Source organism: Nomascus leucogenys, chromosome 1a, assembly GCF_006542625.1.
Source record: "Nomascus leucogenys isolate Asia chromosome 1a, Asia_NLE_v1, whole genome shotgun sequence".
In the NCBI taxonomy this organism is placed as follows: domain Eukaryota; kingdom Metazoa; phylum Chordata; class Mammalia; order Primates; family Hylobatidae; genus Nomascus; species Nomascus leucogenys.
In genome coordinates, this window is record NC_044381.1 from 84,093,849 (window position 1) to 84,116,623 (window position 22,775).

General features: G+C 37.7%; 1 protein-coding gene across 16 annotated transcripts in view; it reads left to right on the top strand.

The window, feature by feature from the left end:
* Nucleotides 1-22,775, top strand: part of GPHN (gephyrin) — a 700,118-nt gene that overhangs the window by 628,846 nt on the left and 48,497 nt on the right. For all 16 annotated transcript variants that reach the window (XM_003263586.4, XM_004087163.3, XM_030812325.1 and 13 more), the window contains 3 exons: nucleotides 1,238-1,296; nucleotides 2,396-2,549; nucleotides 11,652-11,773. In XM_003263586.4, the coding sequence (XP_003263634.1) occupies nucleotides 1,238-1,296; nucleotides 2,396-2,549; nucleotides 11,652-11,773 (335 nt within the window). The remainder of the gene's footprint in view (nucleotides 1-1,237; nucleotides 1,297-2,395; nucleotides 2,550-11,651; nucleotides 11,774-22,775) is intronic.

Here is a 22,775-nt window from a genome sequence, read left to right on the forward strand (position 1 = left end):
TTCCAGCTGAGAAATTTGCCATTGAGACTAGCTTCTGATAAAATGTCAAGGAGTTCATGAAATCAGAATTTACTAGAGAAGAATTTAACTAAGAGCACTTGGGCAAGTTCTTGAATATTACACTAAGCCAAGCATTTGAACCAAATGACCCTTTCACGTCTGGTTTTCTGTAAGTCCGGAAAAAGCTGTGCCACCAAATGACAGCCTGGAAATATTAAGTATGTATGTCAGTTCTCCCTCCATTGCCTCAAGTAAAAGATGCTGGAATCTTTTTGGACCTAAGCAAGGCTTTATCTCACTGAAAATAGTGGCAGGTTATTGAAACCAGAGTATAAGCCAGTAATAAAAGTAGAATAGATTCAACTGAGGTTTTAATAATCAGCTATCTTACTTGTTTTGTCAAGAAAGTAAAGATATATTTTAAAGCTGAGGTGAAAAATAAACATAATATTCTCCCAAGCCGAGTAGATAGTAAAATTGGCCATGCCAAGAGACAGACACTTTCCCTGATCTGGAGATTTTCTTTTTAATCACCTTTCCATATGTAAGGCTTATAAAATTCAACCCTTGGCAAACAGATCACATTGCCTGCTGTTAAAACTGCCTAAGCAGATTTATTGGCATCAGGGAAGCCAGCAGAGCACTGAATTCCAGAACACATGCATCCACAGACTCTGCCAGATGACAAGACACAGTTCCAATGTCACAATATTATTCACAGCCCATAAATGTAAAATTGATTATTGCAATTAATGTACAGAAATCTACGACCAGGCAAACTATAAGTCCTTTACTGAAATTTCTGCAAGTATTTGGTAATCTTGGCATGGTATTGAACCCATGATTCATGGGAAAAGAAGGAAGATATTACCTCCATGCACATTCACTTTATTAGGGTAGCCATCTACATATATATATAAAAATATATAAATAAATTATATATAATGTATTAGTTCAAATATTAAATCTTATAAACAAGATTTAATATTTGAATTGGTACTTTTTTTAAAGCATAAAAATTAGAGAAAAAAATTTTTTTATTTATTGGCACCAAACCTTCTAATTTTTCAGGAACCTGTGTTAGAAATTCAGTATTTTCAGCAGGTGTAGCAAATAGTTTTCTTTTTCTCTATATTTGTATATATCCTGGGCCTATCTGGTGGTGAAAGTATCGGAGTAGCTAAATTCTACTGCTCAGAAATTCTATTTGAAATTACATGACCTGCTCTTATTATAGGGCACTGAAGAACTTGAAGTGCGAATTCTGGTGCAAGCTCGGCCAGGCCAAGATATCAGGTAACTTCAAAACACATAGAATATATAGCCTACTTTTGTTTCTACATGATCATTTACTCAGGAAACCCTGGCTACTATAAATCTGCAGCCATGTCAATTAGCCATTAGTTTTCAGGGCTTTAACAAAAAGCAAAATGAATTTTATGAATTGTGTATCACGTATCTGTCCTGCTACTTTTTAATGAAGATGGTAAAGGCAAGTTAGTCAAAAGCAAGAAAAGAAAGAGGTAAAGTCATGAGCCTACATATTCTACAGTTAATTCTACTCCTAGATAATCCAGAATTACCCAATCCCATCCCTAAATAATCTGGAATTTGGTATTAACTCAGATAATACCAGAATTGGATATTTACACAATTAACTGATAGCATATGCTCTAGTGACTACCAATAATAATGGAATAATCTGTTCCTCCTTATATACAAAGATGAGGCTATTTGCTACGATAAATAGTGCATATACCTTAAATTATTTTTCTTACAATGGAATATGTTTACGCTGATTCCATTAATACTAATTTGCTGAACATCCCTTTGTAGCGAAGCTACACTTTTCCCTCCCTATGGCAGCACACCAAGGTGAATGTACCTCAGTAGCCATAGATCAGGACCAACCTAAGTGGTCCGTATGGAAATTACCTCTATGACTGTAACCTCATTAGCATTATTCTCCTTGCCACAAAGCTAGCCAGCTGTGGACCTCTTATCATTAATGCCACTAGATATTTCCATACAAATTCTTGCCTTATCAAAGAAAGTTTACAATTGGTATTTTTATTATAATGTAACACAAAACAATTTGTAAAGTAATTTTCTTCACAGGTACTCAGGAAAAAAGAATTTTCAAATATGAAGTAACATGTTTTTCTTTAGCAGTAATATATTCAAATCCTATTTCTGTTTTCTGTTGTGTGATTTAACTTTTAAAATTAAAAAAGCATAGGATTTTTAGAATCCCTTCATTTCATTATTTTCCTACTACTTTATTTCTTGACTTTTTTATCTTCTTGAATGTCCTTTTTTGACACTAAAGTTTCCCTCTGAGTTGAAAAAATGTTGTCTCTAATCACACTGCTTATGGTTCTGCTTTGACTTTCAGACCCATCGGCCATGACATTAAAAGAGGGGAATGTGTTTTGGCCAAAGGAACCCACATGGGCCCCTCAGAGATTGGTCTTCTGGCAACTGTAGGTGTCACAGAGGTTGAAGTTAATAAATTTCCAGTGGTTGCAGTCATGTCAACAGGGAATGAGGTATTAAAAATAAAAATAGAGGGAGTGGGGAGAGGGCCTGTAAGATAAAGGTATTTCTGACATCTGTTCTGTGTTGTAAATAGAATGTTGTAAATTATAGATCATACCAGTGGATCCACATTCTTATAACAGGGAAACAGTAAATTGGCTTTAGGATAGTTTCAAGTTCAGAATATGAGAACAAGGAAGAACTAGTTAAAATTATGTATTATGAAATGTTCTCTTCTATTAGAATGAAATACTATAACCAATGGCCTTTCCACAAAGTCAGTACACAAGCAAAAAACTTTACCTGCTAGCCATAGATATTAAACTATACAAACTCAGTACTATTTCTGTTTAGACAATGAATTGTGCCCATCCTGCTGCTGAAATGATGAGCTACTTCTGTGTGGGAAGTATCAGTGAATCAGGACATCATGGCTAGCACTTCTTGTGAAAAGTTCCATTTGATCTTTAATCACCAAGAGAGATTTGATAATCAGGTTTTTTTTTTTTCTCTCTCTCTCCCTAAAGATAGCATCTCTAGTGGCATGATATTTAGAATGGGTCAAAATGTCATGTCATTCCTGATTTAGAAAAGAGAATTTAGTCCATCTCTTTCTGAGAACTCTTGAAAAACTTCCTATTGCCTGTTTTGCTTAGGTTGTGCAAAACTTCAATCAGAAACTCCAAGGTCAAATGGAGAATACTAAAAAGTGAATCTGCTGGAAACTCAAAACCTTATAAAAGAATCAGAAACTATTGAGATTTTTTAAAGTATTAATAATTCCTTTGACCTTACTATTAAAGAAAAGATTAGCAGGATTTTTTTTAAATCTCTTTGTTCTGAAAAAAACCCGTCATTATTTTTAATTTCTTGAAGTCTTGGAAATGAAAATTTTCAAAGGTCTTTTTATGATCTTGTAGTCCTTTTGGTTAAAGCAAAAGAATAGACTGTTTTATTTTGCAAATAGATAGCTAAATCAACATTCCAGATGTGCTTACTTCCCAGTATATATGCCCTAGTCATTTCCAAAAACTATTGATTGACAGAAAACATTCTTTTCAATTTGATCTATATAGTAATGATTTTAATATCCTTAGAACCAAATAACACTATATATAGCATCAGAAATAAATTTTTGTTAAATTGGTTGACTCAGTGAACTATTCTTTTTTATGATTTACTTACATGCTTTGTGCAACAAGTAAGTTCACGGAGTTTGAGAAAGCTAAACAGTAGCACACTCGTGGACCAGGCATGGTGGCTTATTCCTGTAATCCCAGCATTTAGGGAGGCTAAAGCAGGGGGATCAATTGAGGCTAGGAGTTCAAAACCAGCCTTGGCAACATAGTGGGACCCTGCCTCTACTAAAAAGTTAAAAATAGCTATGCATGGTAGCACATGCCTATAGTCCTAGCTACTGGGGAGGCTGAGGTGGGAGGATCACTTGAGCTCAGGAATTCAAGGCTGCAGTGAGCTATGATGGCACTACTGCACTTTAGCCTGGGTGACAGAGTGAGACCCTATCTCAAAATAAAGTAAAATAAGAATTAACACACTCATCATAACTATGTAGTTAATAGGAAACTCTGTCAAAGCAATATTGCTTATATTTCTCTCACATGCTTTTGTAGGTCTGGACTCATCCTCTCAATTATCCACAGAGTATATTGTTAGTATTTTGTTTAAGCTACCTTTTACACTCAATTAAAACTATTTACTGGAAGTAGGCTAAGGTAATTGGGTGAGAATAGAGATAGTATTATATCATGAAATCTAGGGAAGAGTTTGTAGTCTTAGTTCCCTGCCCCCATAGAGCTTATTACTCTTGAAGAAGCTTTGACTAATTCTACATGACTCATTCCCCTACTTTAACAGGCCTGCTATACTAAACTTTACCACAGTTTTCTGAGAGAATAATGCTTCTAAATTATATTATCTCTGGTTCCATATAGCTCAACATTCCTCCCTTTCTCTTATTCAAAGTTAGTTTTTATTATGACTCCATGATCATATAGTTTAATTTTCTTCAGTAGATAATTGGGTACCTCTGTGCCAGGCACTTTACTGGAAATTGGTGACAAAAAAAGAGATAAATAAAGCATATTATCTCTCCTGAAGACTTGAAATTCTCAGATACCCAGAAAACAATAGCAAAAAAAAATTAACTATTTTCAGAGAGGGCAAAAGAAATTGCCCTTAATGTAGCAAGGTCATAATTTACCCAGTCACAGTACAAACTTTCCTTAAGTATTGGTTTTAGTTTCCTTTGATACATATGGTTTCAGGCCGGGCATGGTTGCTCACGCCTGTAATCCCAGCACTTTGGGAGGCCGAGACAGGAGGATCGCTTGAGGTGAGGAGTTCGAGACCAGACTGACCAACATGGTGGAACCCTGTCTGTACTAAAAATACAAAAAAATTAGCTGGGTGTGATGGCACATGCCTGTAGTCACAACTACTTGGTAGGCTGAGGCAGAAGAATTGCTTGAACCCGGGAGGCGGAGGTTGCAGTGAGCTGAGATTGCGCCATTGCACTCCAGCCTGGGCAACAGAGAGAGACTCCATCTCAAAAAAAAAAAAAGATATATATGGTTTCACATATGTCCACTTCTTGAATCTCATATGACATATTGGCAAGCAGGACAGTTGCCTTGGCAACCCAAAAAATGCCGTACAAGATGTCTATGTATACTCTTTAAACCTTCCCCCAGTATTTTGTTACTGTATGAGCTTGTTAAGGACCAGCAAGTTATTTCAAAATTGGGGATATAGCGTCATCAACTATAGCTAACATGGAATAGCTGATTTCGGTATTTGTTGATTTCAACAAACTGCATATTAAAATTTAGATATGCAACCTGTGGTGATTCATGCCTGTAATCCCAGCACTTTGGGAGGCCGAGATAGGTGGATCACTTGAGGCTAGGAGTTTGAGACCAGCCTGGGCAACATGGTAAAACTCTGTCTCTACAAAAAATACAAGCCAGGCGTGATGCTATGCCCCTGTAGTGTCTGCTACTCAGGAGGCTGAGGCAGAGGTTACAGTGCGCAATGACCATTCCACTGTACTACAGCCTGGGAAATGGAGTGAGACAAAGAAAGAAAAGAAAAAGAAAAAGAAAGAAAAAAAAGAAAGAAAAAGAAAGAAAGAAAGAGAAGGAAAATAAAAGAAAGGGGAAGGGGAAGGAAAAAGAAGAGAGAAGAGAAAAGAAAAGAAACAAGGAAAGGAGGGGAGGGCAGGGCAGGACTGCTTAGGAGATGGGTGCACCAGAATCTCACTAATTACCACTAAATAAATTATTCATGTAACCAGATACCCCCTGTTCCCCAAAAGTCTATTGAAATAAAAAATTTTTTAAAATTTGAAAAAGAAAACTCATTCACAATCCAAAAAAGAAAGAAAGAAAGAGTCTCACAATTTTGCCCAGACTGGCCTTAAACTCCTAAGCTCAAGTGATCCTCCCACCTCAGCTTCCCAAGTAACTGAGACTACAAGCTTATGCTACCATAGCCACTTCACAGGACAGGTTTTAAGCCAAAATTATTAAACCAATCAAATCTGTCCAGAGCCATCTTAATGGAAATATTATATTAATTATTTTCTAATACAATTTGTAAACCTCTGTATTTCTAAACCAAATTCTTAAAGACTCCTTAAATTATGTTTAAAAGCTCTAAATGTTTCTCTTCCCTTCTTATCTTGTAACCTAGTAAGCCAAGCAATTAGCTTAACTATCAGTTAAACGTTTTTTTCCCCAGAGTTTTATTAAAAGCTATTTGGAACAGGAACATGCTTCACAAGAGCTCGTTGACTTTTCTTCCTCTTTTTCTGTTAGACCTATTTATCTGAACTATCTGGGTGTATCCATAATAACCAGAATTTAGTTTTGATCAATTAATAAATTAAGTTTTCTAGAAGACAGAGAAAGGAAGTGAGATGATTACCACAAATATGTAAAGAGTTACTGACCACTGTAAAAGTCTAATCATCTTCTTTTTGCAAAGAGTGGGAAAGCCTTAAATGCAAGCAAACCCATGTCAATATGTGAGAAAGAAAGGAAGTCATTACAACCAGTTCAAATAGTGTCTTGGGCACTTGACAATTCCATCAAGACTATAGGATTAATTAAGTCTTTAAAAGTACTTTCAAGTGAATAACTGTAGTCATATCAAAAGTACTTCAAAATGACCACTGCAATTCCAGGTTGTCCCTGATGAAATTATGCTTTTTAGAAAGATAAATATGTGAAAGAGAAAACAGAAGCCAGAGTTATGCCTGGAGATAGTGCAAGTTTATTATTAAATGAACCCATGAATTCATTAGCTACTGGTCATTCAAAAGGGAAAAATAGCGCTTAAATATTGTATCTAAAGTCCTCAACAGTAAAGGTTGAACCCCTGTCAGCTAACCCTAAAACCCAACAAGCGAGAATGGGTAGAGAGGAAATCTCTCCCAAAGCCAGTTTCTCACAGACAAAACTAAGAAAAGTTCTTATAGGCACACAACAATGTGGCCAACTGACAGATAGGATGGCCAGTTTCAAATCTTTACTAAGAAAAACAAAAATTAGTATAAATCCAATCAGATAACCAAACAATTCTGGAAACCTTATACTTATAACAAAAACAATATCAGCTCTCTTTGGGAGTTCAACAAAAAAAGGATCAGACCTCAAAACAAGGGCTGGAGTTAATCTAAGCATCATAGACAAGGAATCCCCCCAAGCAAAAAGGCAGAAGAGACCTCACTGAAATACAGTATAACCAATAATATAACTGGTGGCAAGGGTTCCCACCTAAGTCTTGGTAGGATTTTCATAATACCAAAATCCTAATACAGAGACCACCAGGAAAACCTGTTAATCATACAAAATGGTTATATTAAAGTTTCTGAGCAAAAGAAAATATCACCTTGACAATGTTGGGGAGGGAAAAATAATTTTTCCTCTACCCTTGTGAGTTCTTACCTGGGACCTCTATAAAAGATAGATTAACAAGAAAAAAAGAGAAGTTAGTTAACATGTATACCTCATGTATATGGGAGATAACCCAAGGGAAAATTAGTAAAGTGATGGCTGAGAAGTCTGGCTTAAATAGCATCTTCAGCAAAGAACAATACATTCTTAGAGAAGTGATGAGACAAAGGAAAAGGACCTTGAGTCTCTAGGGCCGGCAATCTGTGGGAAGGCGAATGTATGGGAAACTAATGATAGATTAAAGGCTAGTTAATGAAGTTTGATATATAAATTCCTCTGGCGCCATCTGCAGGCTGATAAGTGTCCAAAGATTTATCCCTCGGGCTAGGCGCGGTGGCTCACGCCTGTAATCCCAGAACTTTGGGAAGCCTAGGCGGGTGGATCACGAGGTCAAGAAATTGAGACCATCTTGGCTAACACACGGTGAAACTCCGTCTCTACTAAAAATACAAAAAAATTAGCCGGGTGTGGTGGCGGAGTTCTGTAGTTCCAGCTACTCTGGAGGCTGAGGCAGGAGAATGGCGTGAACCCGGGAGGCGGAGCTTGCAGTGAGCCGAGATCGTGCCACTGCACTCCAGCCTGGGCGACAGAGCGAGACTCCGTCTCAAAAAAAAAAGATTTATCCCTCCAGGGGTCGCGGGGGGAGTTACCTTTCTTAATGTATGTCCTACTTTTAGGCAAACAGGAGAAAGGCAGAGAGCATTTCTTATGTTTTTCTTCTCAAGTGCCTTCAGCTCAAAAATATTTGTTATGCTGGCATATTTGGGGATGGTATATTCTGCTACCCTTCAACAGAGTCTCAGTAGTGTTTCACAACTGGGCAGTCATAAGATTTTTATGAGGGTATTTATAGGATTTTGAGGACTAGGGTTGGCCATGGGATAGTTTTAAGGTAGAAGTTATTAAGCAAAGTCCGAGCAGAGATTGGTCGGAATTTGTAAAATAGGTGAATTGGTGGATTACAATGAGTCTTATCTTCAGAGCATATGAATCCATGTGGAACTAAAACAAGTTGTCCATGATCTTATCTTAAAGTATATGGATCTGAACAAGCTTGTGTTAAAAACAATTTAGTTCAAGTTACATGTCCTGGTTTGGTACAGTTTAGCTGTTATGCAAATAATGGTATAGTTTTGCAAGTTGATGTTTCTGTTTTATTTCTCAGAAGGAAATAGATTTGTAGGCAAGGCAGCCAATTATAAGGCTTTCACAGAAATTCAGACATAATATAATGAATGCCTAGAATTGTTTTGGGAGATAGTAAAAGAGTGAATGAAAATGTAGGGTCAAGGAAGAGATGGATTAGAATATTCTTAATGATTGAGGCTTGTGGGAAGAGTGGGCTACAAAGGGGAAAACAAAGTTAAATGTTTAGGCCAGGCGCAGTGGCTCACGCCTGTAATCCCAGCACTTTGGGAGGCCAAGGCGGGTGGATCACCTGAGGTTCAGGAGTTCGAGACCAGCCTGACCAACAGTAGAGAAACCCCATCTCTACTAAAAATACAAAATTAGCCGGGCGTAGTGGCGCATGCCTGTAATCCCAGCTACTCGGGAGGCTGAGGCAGGAGACTCGCTTGAACCCACGAGGCAGAGGTTGCAGTGAGCCGAGATCGCACCATTGCACTCCAGCCTGGGCAACAAGAGCTTGACTCTGTCTCAAAAACAAAAACAAACAACAACAAGAAAAAAGTTTAATGTTTAAAAAGTGGGAAGATAGTGGCCAGGTGTGGTGGCTCACACCTCTAATCCAAGCACTTTGGGAGGCTGAGGCAGGTGGATCACTTGGGGTTAGGAGTTCAAGACCAGCCTGGCCAACATGGCAAACCCCCGTCTCTACTAAAAATGCAAAAAGTAGCCAGACATGGTAGTGTGCACCTGTAGTCCCAGATACGCAGGAAGCTGTGGTAGGAAGATCGCTTGAACCCAGGGGGTGGAGATTGCAGTGAGCTGAGATTGCGCCACTGCACTCCAGCCTGTGCAACAGAATAAGACTCCATCTCAAAAAAAAAAAAAAAAAAAGGTGGGAAGATAGTGGCACCATTGATAATACCAAAAATGGGAAATTGAACTTGGTGACTTGATATGGAGATGATGGGTTATGTTTTGTTTTACCTTGTATTTTTTTTCTTTTGAAACTGTAATAAATTTCAGACATCATTCCCAAGATGACTGGAAGTATAACAGAAAATAAGATTCAGTTTTAAAAGGAAAAATTGTGAGTTTATTCTAGTATATTTAGCCTTATACTCTTCCATTTAATTCTGTGTTTTCTTTGAAATTATTTAAAATACACGGTAAATCCCACGCCCTCATTTAACTAGCTATTTTTTCATTATGTCAATTTTACAGACAAATAATGGGTTCTCCAGTGATCTCTAATTTTCCGTTATTTCTGGAACTGTTTGCAGCAAAATAACAGAGAGGAATATAAATAGCAAAGAAACCATCCTGATAACAGAGGAATCTTACTTAGTTGCTGGTCAACACCCTGCTTTGAAAAAAAATGATGTAATCACACAGTTTTCTTTCTAAAGCAACTGGTTTGATTAATGGAGTTAAAGAACTGCAAGCCCTGCCCCTTATAAAATTATAATCACTTTAATAACTGTGTGTTAATTAAGATCAGAAAATTAATCTATGTTAGCATTGCAATAGCAATTTTCCAAGCACTGCCAGTGAGTAAGAATGGAAGTGGGTTACAATGTCACGTGGCATCTGATTAAGTTAAATTAGTAAGTATTTGAAGGGAAGACTCCCTGGTGACACTGAATAAGATGGTCAGAGTTTTCCTGTAGCCTATTGTAAGGGGACAGTTGGTTGCAAAGCTACTACTTTTCTAATATAAAGTCAAAAATCTGGCCACATAGTATCACTAATGAGTCTGAAGGAAGATTAGGGCTTGTGGTTATTGTCTGGGAGAATTCATATAATAAGCTCTGGTGTTGGCCATATTAGTAGCCAAAACATCTTAAATGTGCAGGCTTGCCTTTAACCTCCTAAAATAATAGTCCAGGTTTTCTCACTTCAAATAAGTACTTTTTTTTTTACTTTATAATTTCTGAAATCAAAGCATATCTTAAAACTGATACATAAATTGTTGTAAGAATGTGTCTGTGTATGTGAAGGACCCCCTACTCTTAGGTATTTTATAATCTAATAGTCTGTGTTCACATTATAAACTGATTTCATCTGTACTAGCATCAAGGGGTAACAATATGAGAACAATTGGGAGGAAAATAGGTGATCCTTCGACATCATATGTCATAAAGAAAGGAAAGAGAATCACATTTATTGTGCATTTATCTGCATAAACTGAATGTTCATTATCTCACTCCTAACAATTACCTTGCAAGGTAGTTATTATTACTGTATTTTCTAAATGAGAAAATTAAGACAAAGAATTTTGTCAACTTGAATTTGAACACTGTCGGAATCCAAAGCTCTTCCTACTATACAATCTGACTACCTCATTGGAACATCCTAAGGTAGAATAAGCTTCATTAATTTTCTTCATAGGCATAGTAGATATTAAATCTCTAAAGATTAATTCAGTTCAGAATAATGGAATTTTGCATACATGTAGCTAAGTATTACTTAAGTTTGCTAGTATCAGAGACAAAACATCTGTCTTCCTCTCCTTCATATAAGCTTAACTTCTTTGATACTGTTGACCCCACTTCAGAAAAGAGACAAAAAAGTTTGAAAAAAAAAGATAAACTGTTATTCTGTTCAGACTTAAGGATTTCATGTCACACAATCTATACCTCAAATATTCCCAGTGGAAGACAAATTGGAAAATAATATTGGGAGGAAAAAAAGATAATTGTTTTATTTAGTTTGGCCAATATCTCCAGAGCATTCTTATCAAATTGGAGCCCAACCTGGTGGGATATTTTGCGTGCAGTTCAATCGCCAGTGAAATTTCTGAGTGTTTTTTTACTTCCATAGAAACATTTTCTCATCCTCCTATACGTTTAATATTTATTTAAAGATCCTTTGGGCATTCACCTTCAAAATGCCAGATACCATTGTAGGTGCTAGATATGCTAAACTCAGTTTAGTAGATTTTTTTTTTTCATTAGAAATACGCAACATTAACCTAATAGAATAATTTGTGGTGGTTTTTTGGCTTTGTAGCTGCTAAATCCTGAAGATGACCTCTTACCAGGGAAGATTCGAGACAGCAATCGTTCAACTCTTCTAGCAACAATTCAGGAACATGGTTACCCCACAATCAACTTGGGTATTGTAGGAGACAAGTAAGTATTTGATGTCATTCTGAAAAGTTTGTATTGTACAAATACGAGTTTTTGGAATACTCACTAGGTGGAGTTGCTTTTAAAGAGGCAGAAATTTAATGTCATAATTTTCACTTACCTCATTCTTCAGAAGCCAAAGAATACTGAGGTATCTATGTCCTTTAGAGATAAAGATTTCTTGGAATGTCTCTGAAAACAAGAGAAATACTTTACTTTCCTGTAGTGTGTTAGGTTTCAAAGGATGTTTTTGTAATAGTTTTGGTTTTATCCCAATGGAGCTAACAGTGATGGCATTATTCTGATTCACATTTTTACTTCTTTCAAGAAAGACAAGAAAAACATAGGTAAGAAGAGAAACAGAGATTGTCAAAATTAGCACTACCTAATTCTTTGAAGTTTAAGTACAATTTTTTTCTAGGACTTCTATATTGATTTTTGTATCTTTACGTAGCCCGTTTCTCCAGGCTTTACCTACTTGAAAGTACAAAGGGAAGCACAATGACTATAATTACTCAATTTTTAAGAGCCTATTACCCCCATCTACTGAATTAACTCAGCCCTCTGCTAAGTTTTCTAAGTATTTTTGTGAATCTCCAGTGCTGTCTCATGTGATCAAAAGCAAGTCTGCACTTTCTAAACATCCCAGTATCATGCAACACTGCTGCCTGGCTGTCTTTCAAAAGTCACTCTTTCCAGTTCACTAGAGCTACACCTGCTTTTAGTAATACTCAAATATCAACCCAATGGAGACGAGGCTTAGAGACAGATCTGAGTGGTAAATACTCATGATGTATCTATCACCCATAATCCCCTTTCTCTCTTATCACTACCTCATCACTGTGTAGACCTCATGAAGCATGGATCCTTCTTCCCTTATATTGAGTACTTTCCCAAAACTCAGATGTGCTTTTGAAGAGGTTCTGACCTACCATTCACAAGGTAGGCTCTGACAAGGCATGCTATGAACTTTATCTTAGGCTCAAACTGGACACAGTCTAACCTAAGCTTGTCCAGGCCAGGCATAGTGGCTCACACCTGTAATCCCAGCACTTTGGAAGGCCAAGGCAGATGGATCACTTGAGGCCAGGAGTTCGAGACCAGCCTGACTAACATGGAGAAACCCCATCTCTACTACAAAATACAAAAATTGCCTAGGTGTGGTGGTACACATCTGTAATCCCAGCTACTTGGGAGGCTGAGGCATGAGAATCATTTGAGCCTGGGGGGCGGAGGTTGAAGTGAGCTGAGATCGTAACACTGCACCCCAGCCTGGGAAACAGAGCGAGACTCTGTCTCAAAAAATAAATAAATAAACAAACTAAGCTTCTCCAACCCCTGGCACATGGACCACGTACAACCCAGGACAGCTTTGAATGTAGCCCAACACAAATTCGTAAACTTTCTTAAAACATTATGATATTTTGTTGTGATTTTTTTTTAGCTCATTATCTATCATTAATGTATTTTATGTGTGGCCCAAGACAATTCTTCTTCTGATGTGGCCCAGGGAAGCCAAAAGATTGAACACCCCTGGTCTAAACCTTGGACACAAGCATCTTCCCAGTAACCTGAGAGGTAGTAGCTTTTATGTCATCTAACCTTTTGAAGTTCTCTTCTTTCCTCCTGATTTTTTTTTCTTTCTCTGAGGACACTGGAGTGGAAGCTGGTGTATTTTCAAATGACATTCTTTTTAAAATCTTCACCATTTGTATTTACATGGATGTTTAGCGCTAAAGAAGTTTGGCTGGGAGTGGTGGCTCACGCCTGTAATCCCAGCACTTTGGGAGGCCAAGGCAGGTGGATCACCTGAGGTCAGGAGTTTGAGACCAGCCTGGCCAACATGGTGAAACCCCGTCTCTACTAAAAATACAAAAATTAGCTGGGTGTAGTGGTGCGCACCTGTAATGCCGGCTACTCGGGAGGCTAACACAGGAGAATCACTTGAACCCGGGAGGTGGAAGTTGCAGTGAGCTGAGACCGCACCATTGCACTCCAGCCTGGGCAACAAAGTGAGACTCCAGGGCCCCTCGTCCTAAGAAGGGAAAGTAGAGCTAGTGTACAGGAAGGAAAGGGGAAAAAAAGCCAGTTATTTGAATTTGGGCCTTAGCAGTAACCTATCCTTTAAGATACAAGTACTTAAAAACTATCCTATCCAGATACAGCTTTTCCAAAGACCAAAATCAACTTCTGAGAAGAGAAGGGATAAATCCAAGAGTTTGAAAACACAAAGATAAGGCAAGCAGGCTTGAAACTTCATGGAACAAACACCAGATTCTTAGGGTTATTTCCTTCCTACCAATGGCTCTGGCCCTACCTCTAAGTGTGTTAATGAGCTCTAAGAAATATTATAAGGGAAAAGGAAGCTTTTAAATTGTTTTTACCCTAATTTGTTCTGGGCTATAATTCTGTCCATTCTCCCTCTTATTGTTATACTTTTATTTTTTTTAAAAGAGGTTACTTAATATACTATACATACTGCCATTATCTTGAAGTACTCTAAAGGCCAAAACGTCAGTGAAAGGCCAACATGTTGGTATGCTGATATTTTTCTGGGATCCACACTGTTAATTTGTGGTGGACATTTCCTAATAATGGTGATATTGCATTTAACTCCAAAATATACTTTGAAAACAGTATAAAGAACAACAAAACTATAAACAGGTTAAGGCAATTCGGTGAATGTACAAATCTCTAGTGTATACCCTTTTCTTGAATAGTAATACCTTATATCAAACTGAGAACAATTTAAAAAAAAAAAAACAACTGATGCAAATCTAGGCTTTCTTAGTCTTAGAGTGCTGTATTGAAGGGGTCCAGAGTGAATGGTGTAGAATGCAGAGGTGGAACGTGGGAGGAAAGAATTTATAATTGTTCTAATGGAAATCTGTGCTGGGAATTTAGCAAAGAAAACAAGGTATTTCATCTACCACCTATTGATATTCTGTGAAGGCTGCCCTCCTTCATTCTTCTTCTTCCTATTTAGCCATTTGCTAAGGAAAGCAAATATTGTTACACAGAAGCATCTGGGTAAAGCTCTCCAGGGAAACAAGCAGAGTCATGGGAGAAACTGTACCCTAGGTTTAAAGCAGGGAGAGAAATAGCTCAAGAATGTCAGTAAGGGCCAGGTGCAGTGGTTCACGCCTATCATCCCAGCACTTTGGGAGGCCAAGGCGGGTGGATCACCTGAGATCAAGAGCTGGAGACCAGCCTGACCAACAGGGCAAACCCCTGTCTCTACTAAAAATACAAAAATTAGCTAGGCATGGTGGCACATGCCTATAATCCCAGCTCCTTGGGAGGCTGAGGCAGGGGAATCGCTTGAACGTGGGAGGCAGAGGTTGCAGTGAGCCAACGTTGTGCCACTGCACTCCAGCCTGGGTGACAGAGCGAGACTCTGTCTCAAAAAAAAAAAAAAGTCAGTAAGCACAGAACCTTACTCAACTATGACAGATAAGGGTAGAGAGTGCCAGCTCTATTTGTGTCATTAAAAAAGGTTTGAGTCTGGTTTTTAAATTCTATGTGATTCTATTTCTCAGCTCTTATTCTTGTCCCCTGCCATAATTTTGACAATTGAAGTAAAACAGAAGAGTAAGACTTTGTAACTCTTTGAAGTGAGTTGGACTAAACGGCCTTTGCTTACTATACCTTTTATTTAAAAAGGTTAATTTAATAGTACTATGAAGATTACCGGAGGGATGCTTCAAATACCTGAGAATTAACAACTATATTTGAAAACCATTCATTTATAAACATTATGTATATATCAAAATACATCTTTTGTTTTCTCACACTGTTTGGAACACAGTACTGTTGGAGTTCCTATAGTCTTTTCCTTTAAAGAGACACATTCTGAAACCCAGAGATGTTAAGTAACTTGCCCAGCATTATACTACTAGTTAGTGGCAGAGATAAAAATGGAATCTAAATTTCCTGAGATTGACAATCCATAATTCTCTACTATCATTATAAAGACAAAATATTGTATACCTGTGTACTACTGTGGGCTGGATTGGTCAGAGAGAGTTTTATAAATCTCTAGTTTCAAGCTAGAACTTAAAGAATGAGTAGGATTTAGATAGGAAAAGAGAGTGTGTTAATCCAAGTAGGAAACGGAATGCACAAAGTAGAGAAGTAGAAACAAATAATGTCTAGAGAATTAGAAATGAACAAGAGGTTCAGGTAGAAGGATAAGACAGGTAAATTGAGTAGAAATTTGAGCCAGATTTTGAAAGGCTTTGCAATTTAGGCAGAACTACCCAATTCAGTTAAATTTGAAGTTTGGGTATTTTTTGGTTTGTTTGGGTTTTTGCTTTTGTTTTTGTTTTGCTGAATTGACATAAAAAACTATTATTTTAAAAAGATCAGTTGACCTAGATTTATCATATAAGCTAATGATGGAGACTGGAAATAAGGAGAACAATACAATTTGTTTACTCATTGTTTAATCAGTCACCGGGAAGTATTGATTGTGTACCTGTGAATCATCTGGAGATCTCATTGAAAATGTTGATTATACTTTAACAAATCTGGGGTGGGCTGAGATTTTGCATCTCTGACAAGCTCCGAAATTATACCAAACTGTAGGTCTGTGGATCGCAGGAAGTATCAAGAATATAGTAAGATCAGTCATGCATCTGCTATGAATTTTAAGCCAAAGGCTATTGAAGATACAAAATTGAAATAGATATTGATCTTGCTTTTGAAGAATTACAAATTCCAAGCAGTAAAAATGTTTTAGAAGGTTCCAGAACTTAAACTAAAATTTGGAACTATAACTAAGAAGAAAGAGATTAAATAAAGAGAAATATTGAAGACTATTATGTAGAAGAGAGCAGTGTCACTGTTGAATTATCTTTGTCTGGATTACAAAGCCTCAAAATGGTATGTGTATGTAAACACAAAATGCCTGGAAAAGCAAGCTGTTAGGCCTCTTTACCACAATTTTATATTCCTGTGTAGCAACATACTATTTGCATATCGTCATTCTCCACTCAAAATCTATTATTTCTTAGCTTTTATAGCTCTTTTTGCTGTGCTCATTCCCCTAAATATAGGTCTCCCCATGGCTTATCCTTGGCTTTCTGTGCTTTTCATTCTGTATGCTAATGACTGACTACCAAATCTTATATCCCCAGCCCAAATATGAAACTAGTAAAGCCTAGATATTCTGAATTGGCACAAATTTATGTGAGTTTATATACTTTTAAGCACAACCCTATTTCTACTTTTTTTTTTTTTTTTTTTTTTTTTTGAGACGGTCTCGCTCTGTCGCCCAGGCTGGAGTGCAATGGCGTGATCTCGTCTCACTGCAACATCTGCCTCCCGGGTTCAAGTGGTTCTCCTGTCTCAGCCTCCCAAGTAGCTGAGACTACAGACACCCACTACCGCACCCAGCCCCTGTTTCTACTTTTTTCCCAAGATACATTTTATTTGAAAAAAGCAAATTGCAGGATAACATGTTTAATTTTATCTCACATTGAATAGCAACTGAACAAACATATATTTATAAATACGGTATATGCATGGGAAGATATTTATATGTAGAAATACCCTATACACCCAACTGTTATTTCTAGTAGTAAGAGTTTGCATATGGGGTAGAAGTTAGAGAATTAAAAGTGATGGTGAGGGCCAGCCACTGTGGCTCACGCCTCTAATCCCAGCACTTTGGGAGGCCAAGGCAGGCGGATCACAAGGTCAGGAGTTCAAGATCAGCCTGGCCAATATGGTGAAACCCCGTCTCTACTAAAAATACAAAAATTAGCTGGGCGTGGTGGTGGGCGCTTCTAATTTTTTTTTTTTTTTTTTTTTTTTTGAGACGGAGTTTCGCTGTTGTTGCCCACACTAGAGTGCAATGGTGCGGTCTCAGCTCACTGAAACTTCCACCTCGCGGGTTCAAGCGATTCTCCTGCCTCAGCCTCCCAAGTAACTGGGATTACAGGCATGCACCACCACACCCAGCTAATTTTGTATTTTTAGTAAAGACGGGGTTTTTCCATGCTGGTCAGTCTGGTCTCAAACTCCCGACCTCAGTTGTTCCACCTGCCTCAGCTTCCCAGAGTGCTGGGATAGAAGGTGTGAGCCACCATGCCCAGCCACTTCTACTTTTTTTTTTTTAATATTTCTGAAATACTTGAATATTTTTACCCTGAGGATATACTGCATTTCTTTTACAATAAAAGAAACTCCTAAAAATTCCCCTTATGCATTATTAAAAATTTGGTGGACCAGTATTGACAACTGTAATCAAACTTTACAAAACAGACAAAAGAGGCAAGCAGCTCATCTAAGGCATCTGAATCTAAGTAAGAGCTATTAATACTATTAGGTGTGTAATGCCATAAACATAGTGATAAGTAGGCAAATTAAAAAGAAGCCAAAGTCTTGCTGCATTTTAAGTAAAATTATAATATTTTGTAATACAACAAAAGTTTAAATCAAAAGATTATAGAAAACATACTTAAATGCAAAATCTTAATGTCTATATTGACTTTGAATTTTATTTCTCATACTATTTTGCAATTGCTCAAATAATAAGACTTGAAAATTTAGCCATAGTATATATTTGTAGAACTTGACAGATAACTAATGTAATAGAAACCTTAGCCTACCTACATTTTGTTTTCTCCAAGCATAAAAAGTATTATTTCAGGCCGGGCGCGGTGGCTCACGCTTGTAATCCCAGCATTTTGGGAGGCTGAGGTGGGCGGATCACGAGGTCAGGAGATCGAGACCAAGGTGAAACCCCATCTCTACTAAAAATACAAAAAATTAGCCGGGCGTGGTGGGGGGCGCCTGTAGTCCCAGCTACTCGGAGAGGCTGAGGCAGGAGAATGGCGTGAACCCGGGAGGCGGAGCTTGCAGTGAGCCGAGATTGCGCCACTGCACTCCAGCCTGGGCGACAGAGCGAGACTCCGTCTCAAAAAAAAAAAAAAAAAAAAAAGTATTATTTCATAGCTATGTTTTGTTTTCCGGAACCCATGATGATAAGCTGTTCATATTAGATATTTTTCCCCAATAGATGCTAGGTTGGCAGCATCATTGAATAGAAAGAAAAAAAGAGAGAGAGAGAGAGAGAGAGAGAGGGAGGGAGGGAGGGAGGGAGGAGGGAGGGAGGGAGGGAGGAATGAAGGAAGGCAGGAAGGCAGGAAGCAAGAGAAAGAAAGAAAGAAAGTCTTTAATGTTACCCTTGACAAAATATCAACTATTTTACCTTGTCTAGAATTCTACAAAATAATAATGTAATATATTGGCTTTGAATTTTCAACCTCTCATTATAAATTCTTTTTCTTCATTTTCATGTCATTCCTTCTTCTCTTGATTGCACATTGCCCTTCTATTCTTTCTGTTCTTTTCATTCAAATGCATTCTTTATATATTTACATATTTTCGACTTTTAAAATTTTAGATGCAGGGGCTAATGTGCAGGTTTGTTACATGGGTATTTTGGGTGATGCTGAGGTTTTGAGAACCAATGATCAGGTCACCCAGGTAGTGAGGATAGTACCCAATAGTTAGGTTTTAGGCCCCTTACCCCCCTCCCTCCTTCCCTCCTCTAGTAGTTCCCAGTGTCTGTTGTTGCCATCATTATGTTCATGAGTACCCAGTGTTTAGCTCCCACTTACAAGTAAGAACATGCGGTATTTGATTTTCTGTTCCTGCATTAATTCACTTGGGATAATGGCCTCCAGCTGCATCCATGTTGCTGCAAAGAACATGATTTCATTCTTTTCTATGGCTGTGTACTATTCCATGATGTGTATGCACCACATTTTCTTTATCCAGTCCACCATTGAAGAGCATTCTATGTCTCTGCTATTGTGAATAATGCTGCAGTGAACATAAGAGTGCATGTGTCTTTTTGGTAGGATGATTTGTTTTCTTCTGGATATATACCCAGTGACGAGATTGCTGGGTTGAATGGTAGTTCTCAGTTCTTTGAGAAATCTCCAAACTGCTTTCCACAGTGGCTGAACCAATCTACACTCCCACCAACAGTGTGTAAATGTTCTCTTTTCTCTGCAGCCTCACCAAGATCTATTATTTATTTACTTTTTAATAATAACCATTTGGACTGCTGTGAGATGGTCTCTCATTGTGGTTTTGATTTGTATTTCTGTGATTAGAGATATGTTAAATGATCATATCCCTAATCATATGTTCATATGTTTGTTGGCTGCTTGTATGTCTTCTTTTGAGAAGTGTCTGTTCAGGTTTTTTGCCCATTTTCTAATGGATCTACCTTAAATATGGGTCAGCAGATGTCCTAGTTTTCTTTTCCCCATGGCTGGTTCAATAACCTATTAGCCTCCTTTAGTCCTCCTAGACAGTGTGAGCTACTGTAGGGGAAGAGATGAAGACAAAGAAATGTAGATAGGTAAATAGGTACTGAATGCTATATTCAGTATAAACTTGCTTTGAGAAGTTGTTGTCTTGTATGGCTTAAACAGGGTGGAAAAAGGATTTGTGAGTATTGGGCCAGGGTTGTTTTCTTTCCCACCCGATAAGTTCCATGAATACTAGGACAAAGTGTATGTTGGTAAACACTATATCCACAGCACTTAGTAGGGACACATTAAAGAGCCCTGCCATCTTTTCCTATACCATTCTCTCTTTCCATGAAACCTAGAAACTTTCTATTATACAACAGTCCAGAAGAATCTTACAGGGCCCCTTCAAAGTAAGTCCAAAAGCCTTGACCATAGGAGCAGGCCAGAAAGTATGGTACTGACAGTAGAGTTGCATTCCTAAGACATGTCCCCAAAAAATGTACAGTGTAAAGCTTTGTGGCTGGGTGGTTCATTTTGTATTTCTGAAGAAAAGCATCTTGGGAGAAATTCCTAATAGATTTAGCAGGCTTTTAATATAAAAAATTGAGGAGCAGCTCTCTCAGACTTGAAAAGATCTTACAAATTTACTTCTTGAATATAACAAGCGGTAATCATTATCCAAATAGGTAGAATCCACTTGGGGAAATTTTTTTAAATAAATTTCAGCATTAATTGAGTTTATATAATTCCTCAAACTGATTTTAACTATTGAATAAGGATTCAACTTTATGACAGCTCAGCAATATAGCTTCTGAACTGCCAACTTGGACCTTCTAGCCTTTCAAGGCCTGAAGGAAGGGCTGGGAAATTCCCATCATTAAGAAGAGTTCCCCCTTCTGGAAAATTGCCATCACAGAAGCCTGCCCCACTCAAATCCTGGGCTTACTTGACTATGTCATAGATTGGTGTTTTGTATTTGAACTGCCTCCTCTTGCTGCTACGAATTTGTGAAGCTACCTCTTTATATTAAAGCAAGAAGCAGAAGGACAAGTACTGAGATAGAAAAATGGGTTCTTAAAAAACTGGCACATTTAGCAGGAATTATCAAGATAGACTTAACAGCACAGCGATTATTTGGGCAAAGCCCAGTGCCTTACAACTTCCAATGTGTGAACCAAACACATCCTAATTTTTCGTTGCTTACCTAATGTTCTTAAAGTAGGAGTTTTCTAATCATCAACGATAATTTAGATCTGAATTTAATTGGTTCTTGTCATTTTTATAAACTATCTGCCTTCCTTATGGCATAAACCTCCTTTTCTGCTCAAAATGCAAAGTTTTCATTTTTGGGCCAACAAAATGGATTTATTTTCTTTTTTTTTTTCTTTTACTCCTGGCAAGCTGGGATAGATTTATTTTCTGATCATTTTTCAGCAGAGACTTCTCATTTTCTGTTGGTTAACAAAGAACATTCTACCTTAACAAACGTGTTTAATGACGAGAGGTTCTTTCCAATCTCAGTGGTAGACTTTTTATGTAGCTGTTAGAGTTGCCCTTCTTTTTTTTTTTTTTTTTTTGAGACGGAGTCTCGCTCTTTCACCCAGGCTGGAGTGCAGTGGCGCGATCTCGGCTCACTGCAGGCTCCGCCCCCCGGGATTCACGCCATTCTCCTGCCTCAGCCCCCCGCGTAGCTGGGACTACAGGCGCCTGCCACCTCGCCCGGCTAATTTTTTGTATTTTTAGCAGAGACGGGGTTTCACCGTGTTAGCCAGGATGGTCTCGATCTCCTGACCTTGTGATCCGCCCGCCTCAGCTTCCCAAAGTGCTGGGATTACAGGCGTGAGCCACCGCGCCCGGCCGCCCTTCTTTATCTTTAAGCGTTGCTACTGCAATTGACGTTTCTGTTTCTTCTATGAATAACCTCTAGGTATTACTGTAGCTTTAGACATTGTTTTCCTACCCCAAACTCATAAAAAGTAATGTCTTCCAGAAAGCCTGTCCTAATTATCTCAAACTAGTTCTGATCATTCTATCCCATTCACCCTTTTTATCATTTCTTTATATTATATATAAATATATGATACATATTTTTTCATTTTAATTAATGTATTTGAATTCAACAGATGATATTAATGTCATTGCGTATTTCACTCATTTTTCTAACCTTTTTTTTCACTGATGAGTTTTCTGCACTAGCTTGTAAACTTAAAGGCAAGAACCATGCTTTCTTCTTTCTTTACGTGACTCCGTGGTCCCAGAACACCCAGTGAGACTGGAAAAGAATGAAATGATGGCTATATGTGTAGTATGTAGTTTGATTGCATATGTGAAGTAGACACCCAGAAAAGATTTGTAGTTAATGAATTTATCTTTGACCTCTGAAGAAACTATGATATGATTAATAGATGTCCTCAGCTATTTTTTGTTACCTTGGTATAATTAACTGCCAACGTTCTTTAATCTACACATCCTAGACTTTTTCTCAGTGTCATCTTCACTGATCTTAAAATGATGCAGCTTGCAGTTGGTGTAACAGATGAAACAGGAAACTAATTAGCAGCTGTTGTCCATCTGTGTGTTTATATTAAATATTTTTAAATAGAAATGTATCTGCATTCTGAATACTCTTTCTGAAATTCATAAATCCTAAACTTGGGTAAATGCTGTAAAATTCAAAACGAAGACAGAGCCTTTACCGTTTCTCTTCATGATAAAGCAAAAATAATTTTATG